Consider the following 11,019-nt stretch of genomic DNA (forward strand, 5'->3'; position numbering starts at 1 on the left):
AATCTCAGGATAACCTTCCCAGCAGATATATGCAGGCAGCCCAGACACCTGATGGATTACCTTACAGCAGGGAGCAGTTATGCATTATAAAAAGAGGTAAAAGACATCAGAACAGACCTATTGTTACCAAGTCACGCTCAACAACATAAAGTCACATTATTGCTGGATCAAATGCTCTTTAACAGGCAGCCCCACGTTGTGATGAAGAGTAATGAGCTGCAGGGCGAAGGAATATTCTGCAGAAAAACGTAATATTCGTCATATAGGATTAACTCTCTGGATTTAAAGGATACCAGGCTGCAAGCAGGAGAAACACTTTGCAGTGGGGAATAATATACCTCACACAGGAGTAATGTTCTGCTGGAAAGACAGACACTTGCCTGCGGATCATCACAGAGTACACAGCTGTTTGTGACAAAAATTTGTCCGAAATGTGACTATTTTTTTTGGGCACTCCCCCTTCTTCCCCCTCCTCCCTCTCACCTTAGCCTCTAATCCTTTCCCTTCCCCTGCAGTTATCCCTATTATTTTCCTGTTTCCTTTCTTTACCCTTTTTTAATTTAATTTCCATTTTCTTGTTCTTTAATTTTCCCAATCCTCTTTCATTTGTGTCCCCTTTATTTATATAGATTTTCCAACTTCCTCTCTTCTTCTTCCCTGTTATTCTCTCAGGTCCCCCCTTGCTCTTTGGGGTATGATGGGTGATGGTTCTGTGAGCAGACGGGTGGTGGTAACCTTCTACCTAAATTATCTCCATGGATACCTCCCCTCCCTCTCACATTTGGAACTCTTCCTTCAATTTTTCAGGGGGATCCATTTCTACCAATACCCAATATGGGGCCCTCTTCCTTATGCTCCTCATGGACTTGATGGCGGTGGCTGGGAATGTAGCCGTCATGGGGGTCATTATGAAGACCCCATCCCTCAGGAAGTTTGTGCTGGTATTCCACCTTTGTGTGGTGGACCTCTTGGCTGCACTGACTCTTATGCCAATGGCTATGCTATCAGGAGGCGGGGGCACCTCTCTGTATGAAGGTCCAGGATTGGGACAGATGGCCTGTCGTGCCTACCTCTTCCTGAGTGTGTGTTTGACCAGTACAGGCATACTGTCCATTTCTGCCATCAACATTGAGCGATACTACTATGTGGTTCATCCCATGAGGTACCAGGTTAAAATGACTGTGGGATTGGTCAGCTGGGTTTTAGCTGGAGTCTGGGTAAAAGCATTGCTGACTTCACTCATTCCAGTATTGGGCTGGAGCCCACCAGCCCCCGGACACTGCAGCCTGCAGGGAGGGGGCAACAGTGTCTTCCGTGCAGGATTCCTCCTTTTCTACTCCTCATTCTACTTCCTTCTGCCACTCACCATCATTATTGTTGTCTACTGCAGCATGTTTAAGGTGGCACGGGTGGCTGCCCTCCATCAACGGCCTCTTCCAACATGGATGGACACTTCTCCCCAACGACGTCGATCAGAGTCCTTAAGCAGCCGTTCTACCATGGTGACAGGTTCAGGAGCAACTCGTGGAAGCCCTCAGCAACGGGTGGTAGGTGGGGGTGGAGGGAAAGCTGCAGCTGTCCTAGCTGCTGTAGGGGGTCAGTTTATGTTGTGCTGGTTGCCATATTTTGGCTTTCATTTGTATGCTGCACTGCGCACCCCTCCACCTCCACCTGGATCACAAGTTGAGTGGGCAGTTACTTGGATGGGGTTCCTCTGTTTTGCCTCTAACCCTATATTCTATGGCTGCCTTAACCGGCAGATTCGGGGGGAGCTGGGCCGCTGGGTGGGGTGCCTTTTCAAAAGGGGAAACTCAGTTGAGGATGAGCTTCGTCTGCCCAGCAGGGAAGGTTCAATAGAAGAGAATTTTTTGCAGTTTTTGCAAGGAACTGGGTGCCCCCAGGATTCCAGGTCACAGGCCCGTACTACCCCAAAGGGGGAGTGCCCAGCTGTGGACTTTAGAATCCCAGGGCAGATAGCAGAGGAAACTGCAGAATTCTTGGAACAACCACGCAATCTAACAGCTGTAAACAGGGATTACACCCATACTGGCCCATCCCACAAATCATGACCTTTAGCACCTCATTCCTCTGCTCTTGACAATCTCCTGGACAGATGTGTGAAATAATGCAGATCATCCTTTTTAAAACCCTATAGAAAAAAATCTTTGGTTCAAACAAAGCTCTTAACACTTTCTACTTGCACTAGCTTAGTATATATATATATATATATATATATATATATATATAAACCTCAGCAAATTTTAACCACCCTATCCTATGTCACATGGGAAGGTAGCAGAGCAATATTCATTATACACTGGTTATACATTTCTAGATCAAAAAGTCAATGAATAACCCTTTCCCTGCCAAGGTATACCAGTTAGCCTTGAAACATTACTACATTACTACAAGCATTACTACATTACTACAAGCATTACTACATTACTACAAGCATTACTATATTACTACAAGCATTACTACATTACTACATTACTACAAGCATTACTACATTACTACAAGCATTACTACATTACTACAAGCATTACTACATTACTACATTACTACAAGCATTACTACATTACTACAAGCATTACTACATTACTACATTACTACAAGCATTACTACATTACTACAAGCATTACTACATTACTACAAGCATTACTACATTACTACATTACTACAAGCATTACTACATTACTACAAGCATTACTACATTACTACATTACTACAAGCATTACTACATTACTACAAGCATTACTACATTACTACATTACTACAAGCATTACTACATTACTACAAGCATTACTACATTACTACATTACTACAAGCATTACTACATTACTACAAGCATTACTATATTACTACAAGCAGTACTACATTACTACATTACTACAAGCATTACTACATTACTACAAGCATTACTACATTACTACATTACTACAAGCATTACTACATTACTACAAGCATTACTACATTACTACAAGCTAGTGCTCCTGCAATGCAAGGATTACTATAAATGAGCCTGTCCTTTCAATCAGTTTATTTCACTGCATTGATCTCTGAGCCATCTATACAGTCAGGGAAATAACATTGACATTGCTACCCTCCTTACCACTTGACCTATGAACCCTATTTCCAGTTAAGGACTGGGCATCTAGGGTGAGGCCTATACCTTCTGCCTAATGACATTAATCCAGATAACCCCTAAATGTGGCCTGAGCACCCCTTAGCTAAATCCTTCCTTTATCTATATATCCAGATAATACAACATATCTGTGACCCTTTTTCTTACTTTCCCTATTAAATTTCACAATTTACCCAGTGCTCTCCAATCTCTCCCAAGGACCCAATAAATATCACCTTCCCTTGTGATTCTCCCAAATGTAATTATTTTTCCTTCTGCCACCTCATTCCTAATCATGACCTGATGGAACAAGGTCAACAAATTATCTTTTTTTTGTCTAAAGTTTAATCCTGCAGTAAGAATAAAATAATTATTACCAAATGATGTATTTCTATGTCTGTATATGCACACATTACAAACGTTTAAGGGACAGTGTACAATAAAATTGTGGTGTTTTTAATGTATTCACAATGATCTATTTTAACTGTTCTTTACTAATTGTTTACCTTTATTTTGTCATTTGAAAGAGTTGTTTTTGTCTCTTGAAATTGCCACTTATGCTGAAAATTCCAATACTGTAGTACTAATTATAGAAAAATTATGTAAACAAAGGACTTTTTTAAAAATCAATCTCCTATTAGGGCGGAGAAAGCCCAGACGTTTGTAAAGTGAACTGTTACATTCTGCTTCCCTGAGTACACTGTCCCTTTAACAATGCCACATAGAGGGGAATTTTAGTGAAAGAACAAATCAGTATACAGTAAATTTCTTTTTCAGAAATTTTCTTGAACAAGAGGTGATGATCATATATAATGTTGAAGATATGGGCAAAATGGACATTGTTGTCATAAAGTGTTCATATGAAAGATCTGCATTTAAATATGTTGAAAATGTGAAACTAATACAGCAGTATCGGCTGGTACTTACTAGTACAGATGTACACTAGCCGATAGGTTCTTATCTTTTCTGCTAACGCTCATTGACTGATTATATAAGAAGACTTGTTAGTACTGTGAGGTCCCTCAAACAATTTAAAGGGACATAACACACATATGCTAAATCATTTGAAAGTGATGCAGCATAACTGTAAAAAGCTGACAGGAAAATATCACTTGAATATCTCTATGTAAAAAAGGAAGTTTTTTTACCTCATAATTTCGTCAGCTCACCAGAGTAAGTGCTCTGTGAACAGTTATTCTTCAGCTGCAATTTGGAAAAACAACAACAACAACAAAAAATAGACCATCAGCAGTGCTGAGCTCATGCTCTGCTTTGCTTTGATCTCATGAGATTTCACTGAAATCTTGTGAGATTTCATAGTAAATTTCCTTAAACTGAATAAGAAAATGACTTTGCCTGCACATGCCAGATGAACACCCCATTGCAAGTCCTGTGACTGCTTAAAGTCTCTTTACAGGGTGTTAATACTTGTAAAATATCTTTGCTTTTTTACATAGAGATGTTCAGGTGATACCTTCTAGCTTTTTACAGCTATGCTGCATTACTTTCAAGTGCTTCAACATTTGGGTATCGTGTCCCTTTAAAGAAGGTAGAGTTTTGCTTAAAGGGACATTAAACACTAAATAAATGCTAAATAGAATTATGCATTCGAAGAAAACATTAGTCTGTGAATAAGATGTAGATGTATTTTTTAAAGTTTCGTTAGCTGCTTAAATATTGACTAAATGAGTGTAAATGTTAGCGTCTATAATACAATGGGAGGTTACCTTCCCTGCTGTGGCCAATAAGTTGCATTTATAACCAGGTACAGGCCAGCCAATGACTGTGTGGAATATAATAGTGTTCTGCACTTCCGTTTCTAACAGGAACTGAAAAGATTACAATTTCAGAATGGAATTACTGGAAAAGGGAACAAAATAAATAATGAAATTATATTGCAGACTTCTTTTTATATATACAATTTATAATTTTAAATCACCATCCCAAAGTATTTAATGTTCCTTTAAAGTGAATACAATTAAAAAAAAATCAAATTTACTTATATTGCTTCATTTTCATGGTATTCTTTGTTGAAGTGATACCTAGGTAGGCAGAGTGCACGTCTCGAGCACTACCTGAAAGGAAAAAGTGCTGTCATCTAGTGCTCTTGATAATGTATAAGATTCTTGAAAAACTGCATCCATATAGTGCTGCAGATACGTGCACGCTCCTGAGATTACATTCCTGCTTTTCAACAAAAGATACCAAAATAACAAAAAAATGATAATAGAAAGAAAAATAGAAAGTTCTTTAAAATTGCATGCTCTATCTGAATCATGAAAGAAAAATGTTGGGTTTTAAGTCCCTTTAATAGGGTTTTGCTTAATTTATCTTTGTACTAGCAAGTTTTTCATAATTGGGCCCATGTGCTATTTGACTGATAGGTACAATGAGTATTAATAGGAAGAACACAAGTGATCCTGCTGTGTAAGATTCCATTTAAATATAAACAGTTTTTCCTTCACATTAGGCATATAAATCAGCAAGTTGAAATGCTACTCTTTCATATGGATGATGGAAATTTGAGTACATTGTCCCTTTCATTTTGCTAATGAGCTACTTTCACAGAGTTCATAGAACTATGGAATGGCCTCCCAGCAGAGTTGGTATGACAAAATATATAGCAAGTGAATTCAGGGCCTCCAGGAAGCAAAATGGTATCATGAGGTATGAAAGGGGCATGAAACCTCAAATATTTATTTCATGATTCACAGAGAGAATACTATTTTTTAGAAAGTTTCCAGTCTGCGTCTATTATCAATTTGACTTTGTTCTTTTTGTCTTCCTTTGTTGAAATGCAGGTAAGTAGGCTTAGGAGAGGGAACATTTCTGAAGATCTATATGGCAGCAATTTTACAAGAATGCTTTTAACTATGTTATACATTGTGGATACAGTGCTGTCATCTAATGATCAAAAGCATTCTTGTAAAGCTGCTCCCATACAGAACTTTAGACTCGTCCAAGTTACCTACCTAGTTATTCTCTTCAACAAAAAATACCATAAGAACAAAGTAAATTTGATAATAGGTGTAAAATAAAAGTTCCTTAAAATAGTATGCTCTCTCTGAACAATGACATAGATATAAGGGTTCTCATGTCCCTTTAATCAAAATTAAAGGGATACTAACCCCAATTTTTTTCATCATTTAAATAGAGCATGCAATTTTAAAAAGCAGGAATGTTAACCCCTTAATGACTGGACCATTTCTCAATTTTCTTACCCTTAATGACAATGGCTATTTTTACATTTCTGCACTGTTTGCGTTTAGCTGTAATTTTCCTCTTACTCGTTTACTGTACCCACACATATTATATACCGTTTTTCTCGTCATTAAATGGACTTTCTAAAGATACCATTATTTTCATCATATCTTATAATTTACTAAAAAAAAAAAAGATAAAATATGAGGAAAAAATGGAAAAAAACACACTTTTTCTAACTTTGACCCCCAAAATCTGTTACACATCTACAATCACCAAAAAACACCCATGCTAAATAGTTTCTAAATTTTGTCCTGAGTTTAGAAATACCCAATGTTTACATGTTCTTAGCTTTTTTGCAATTTATAGGGCAATAAACACAAGTAGCACTTTGCTATTTCCAAACCACTTTTTTTCAAAATTAGCGCTAGTTACATTGGGACACTGATATCTGTCAGGAATATCTGAATATCCCTTAACATGTATATATTTTGTTTTAGAAGACATCCCAAAGTATTGATCTAGGCCCATTTTGGTATATTTCATGCCACCATTTCACCGCCAAATGCGATAAAAAAAAATAAAATTCACTTTTTCACAAATTTTGTCACAAACTTTAGGTTTCCCACTGAAATTATTTACAAACAGCTTCTGCAATTATGGCACAAATGGTTGTAAATGCTTCTCTGGGATCCCCTTTTTCAGAAATAACAGACTTATATGGCTTTGTGGTTGCTTTTTGGTAATTAGAAGGCCGCTAAATGCCACTGCGCACCCCACGTGTTTTATGCCCAGGAGTGAAGGGGTTAATTAGGGAGCTTGTAGGGAGCTTGTAGGGTTAATTTTAGCTTTAGTGTAGTGTAGTAGACAACCCCAAGTATTGATCTAGGCCCATTTTGGTATATTTTATGCCACCATTTCACCGCCAAATGCAAGCAAATAAAAAAAAAAACTTTACATTTTTCACAATTTTAGGTTTCTCACTGAAATTATTTACAAACAGCTTGTGCAATTATGGCAGAAATTGTTGTAAAAGCTTCTCTGGGATCCCCTTTGTTCAGAAATAGCAGATTTATATGGCTTTGGCGTTGCTTTTTGGTAATTAGAAGACCGATAAATGATGCTGCGCCCCACACGTGAATTATGCACAGCAGTGAAGGGGTTAAATTAGGTAGGGAGCTTGCAGGGTTAATTTTAGAGATCAGCCTCCCACCTGACACATCCCACCCCCTGATCCCTCCCAAACAGCTCTCTTCCCTCCCCCATCCCACAATTGTTACCGCCATCTTAAGTACTGGCAGAAAGTCTGCCAGTACTAAATAAAAGTTTTTTGTTTTTTTTTAAATAAAAATTATAAAATATTTTAGTTGTGATGGACCCCTGCCTTAGCACCAACCTCCCTGATCCCCCCTCCAGCTCTCTAACCCTCTCCCCTACCTAATTACCGCCATCTTGGGTACTGGCAGCTGTCTGCCAGTACCCAGTTTGGCCCCACAAACCAAACTTATTTTAATTGTATTTATAACTGTTATTTGTGTTTAATTATTTCTGTAGTGTAGCAGCCCCCCCACAATACCCCCACCCCCTCCCCCTCCCAGATCCTTTTAAATATAAAAAAAATAAAATAACTTTTTTTCCCCTTACTTTTTCATTGGTGTCAGTGTGGCGCGCTCCCTCCTCCCACCGGTCAGAGGCACCATCGGCACCATCACTACCGGTGCAGAGAGTGGCTCTCTCTGCATCGGAGTCTTGTAAAGGGGTATTGCAGGATGCCTCCATATCGAGGCATCACTGCAATACCCTCAGAGCTGCTGGAAGTGATTGTGATCACTTCCAGCACTCTGTTAGACAACTGATGTACCAGGTACGTCCATTGTCATTAACTGATTGTTAATGCATAACGTACCTGGTACGTCAGTTGTCATTAAGGGGTTAAAGGGACACTGAACCCAAATTTTTTCTTTTGTGATTCAGATAGAGCATGCAATTTTAAGCAACTTTCTAATTTACTCCTATTATCAAATTTTCTTGGTTTTCTTTATTTGAAAAGCAAGAATGTAAGTTTAGAAGCCAGCTCATTTTTGGTGAACAACCTTGGTTGTTCTTGCTGATTGGTGGAAAATTTGCCCACCAATAAACAAGTGCTGTCCATGGGTCTGAATCAAAATTTACTGTCTCCTAAGCTTAGATGCCTTATTTTTCAAATAAAGATAGCAAGAGAACAAAGAAAAAAATAATAATAGGAGTAAATTAGAAAGGTTCTTAAAATTGCATGCTCTTTCTGAATCACAAAAGAAACAATTTGGGCTCAGTGTTTCTCTAAGCTTAGGAGCCAGCACATTTTAGGTTCAGCACCATGAATAGCGCTTGCTTATTGGTGGCTAGATTTAGCAAACTAATAAGCAAGCATAAAGGATACAAAGATTTTTTGCGGCTACAGGGCTTCAAACCTACTCAATCCCAATAAGCAAAACAGGGGACAGTACAAGGAAGTTAAAAGTAAAAAGGCTTTATTCTGTGCACTTAAAAACAAGCAGAGCCGTAGCTCTAACAAAAGCTTACACTGACAGAAAAGGGGTAACAGTGCAGCACAGCAGACATGTTTCGTGTGTCTTCAGCACACTTGTTCACTGCTATGTTGTTGCTGCCACTGTTACTCCTATTTAAAGGAACAACACTCTTCAATTAAAAACAAAAAGTTAACCCCTTGATGACCTGTTGAATTAAGTGTTGAGCTAAGCTAATGACAGAAGAAAGGAGGGCACTATAGAGGGGACACAAACAGCTATATTCTAAGCATATTGATATGAAAAACAAAAAATGTTTATTAGAAACCTAAACTTGATTCTAAGTTAGAATGTACTTAGAATGACAAGGATGTGTAAGTGTTCCCTACTTTTTCTTTTGCTATAGATATTGCCATATAGGGATTAGAAAAGAGGAATAGTTATATTGGCTGTAAATCCTACATATACATGTACATTTATTCTTAAATACTAAAAGTGTTATCCCCTTACTCAACTATCCTGGATTGATGTGATATATTTAGATGTTAAGTTGTTTGTCTGTTCAGAGAATGTATACATCCCTAGTATTTGGTTGTCCAACTTTTAAATGATATGGCCAGTATGAATGGCATAGCATAAAGAGAGTGTAATTCTAGATTGGATAATATTAAATAAAAAGATTGACATCACTTTCTTTGTTAATGCCATGTGGATGTCTTGTGTTCAGTAGAAAGATCCATTGGGCTTCCTTATAGTCCAGCCTTTGGATTCTGTCACCACCCCTTTTGTGTGGTGGTACATGGTCAATTGCCTGTATAGACAAAAGGGCAGCATTGCCTGAATGTTCAGATTTGAAGTGTCTGGCTACTGGAGTAAATATGTCTGGGTCTTCGATGTCCCTGACATGCTCTTGGGCTCTATCCCTGACAAGTTGTTTGGTTTTCCCGACATATTGTATGTTACACCCCCTACAGGTCAACAGGTAAATCAAATGATTGGATTTACAGTTTAGATTATGTCTAATGTTATATATGCGATTTGTTGATGTAGAAGTAAAGTTCACTCCTTCCACTACATGGCTGCAGGTTTTACACCTTTGTGCCCTGCATTTAAAGAAACCAAATCTTTGTGTTACTGATAGTCTTACTTTTTCACCTTTGTGCCCTGCATTTAAAGAAACCAAATCTTTGTGTTACTGATAGTCTTACTTTTTCTTGCTACATATCTGCAACCCTCTGCTGCTAAGTGTTCTAAATTTGTGTCTGTTGCAAATATTGGTAGGGATTGTTTGATAATATCACAAATTTTGTGATATTCCAAACTGTATGGTATACTAAACACAAGTTTGCTCTCCTTTTGTTTATTTTGTCTGGTACAACTTTGTTTATTAGTTTTGTGTTTATACACCAACAGATTATCCCTAGGAATTTTCTCCACAACTTCTTTGGTTTTTCTCAACAATGGTAGAGGATAGTCTCTTTGTAAGAGCCTATCCTCTAATATTTGACACTGTGTTTCAAAGGTTTGTCTATCTGAACAGAGTCTCTTAGTTCTGATGTACTGTCCCTTAGGGATAGCTTTCTTGACATGTTGTGGATGACTGGATTTATAGTTTAGTATAGTATTACCCCCTGTAGGTTTTCTATACACCAAAGTATTAATAGTTTTTTTGTACAGTATTCACTGTAATGTCTACATCCAGGAACTCTATGTGATCAGGGCTAAGCTGTGAAGTGAATTTGAGATTCATATTATATTATTTAGCAAGTTCCACATCTCCATCCCACACCACCAGCAGGTCATCAATATATCTGCCATAATAAATTATATGTTCCTTGTGGGGGTTGCCATCTCCATAGACGTGGGCGGCCTCCAACCACCCCATATAGAGGTTAGCGTAGGAGGGGGCAAACTTTGCCCCCATGGCCGTACCACATCTCTGGAGGTAGCAATGTCCCTCAAAAAGAAAATAATTGTGTGTTAAAAGAAATTCCACTGCCGTTAACAAAAAATAAACAATATCCTTGTTATAATTAGAAAAATTATTCAGAAAATATGACAGAGCCTCTAACCCCTGGTGGTGTGGGATGGATGTATATAATGCAGTGACATCTATTGTCATTAGACAATATGTTTCTTTCCATGTAAGGTTATTCATGTGTTGGAGGACATCTGTGGAGTCCTTGA

At 38.0% G+C, this 11,019-nt stretch overlaps 1 protein-coding gene across 1 annotated transcript; it reads left to right on the top strand.

Moving 5' to 3' along the window:
- The first annotated feature begins 569 nt into the window (after positions 1-569).
- Positions 570-2,309, top strand: GPR61 (G protein-coupled receptor 61). Its single transcript, XM_053704713.1, has one exon. It carries the CDS (start codon positions 756-758, stop codon positions 2,067-2,069), a length of 1,314 nt encoding a protein of 437 aa, XP_053560688.1. The 5' UTR covers positions 570-755; the 3' UTR covers positions 2,070-2,309.
- The last annotated feature ends 8,710 nt before the right edge of the window (positions 2,310-11,019 follow it).

Source organism: Bombina bombina, chromosome 3 (genome assembly GCF_027579735.1).
Source record: "Bombina bombina isolate aBomBom1 chromosome 3, aBomBom1.pri, whole genome shotgun sequence".
Classification (NCBI taxonomy): Eukaryota; Metazoa; Chordata; class Amphibia; order Anura; family Bombinatoridae; genus Bombina; species Bombina bombina.

What these genes read in the sequence shown, in the direction of transcription:
- GPR61 (XM_053704713.1), top strand. Translation starts at nt 756, where the DNA reads ATGGATACCTCCCCTCCCTCTCACATTTGGAACTCTTCCTTCAATTTT.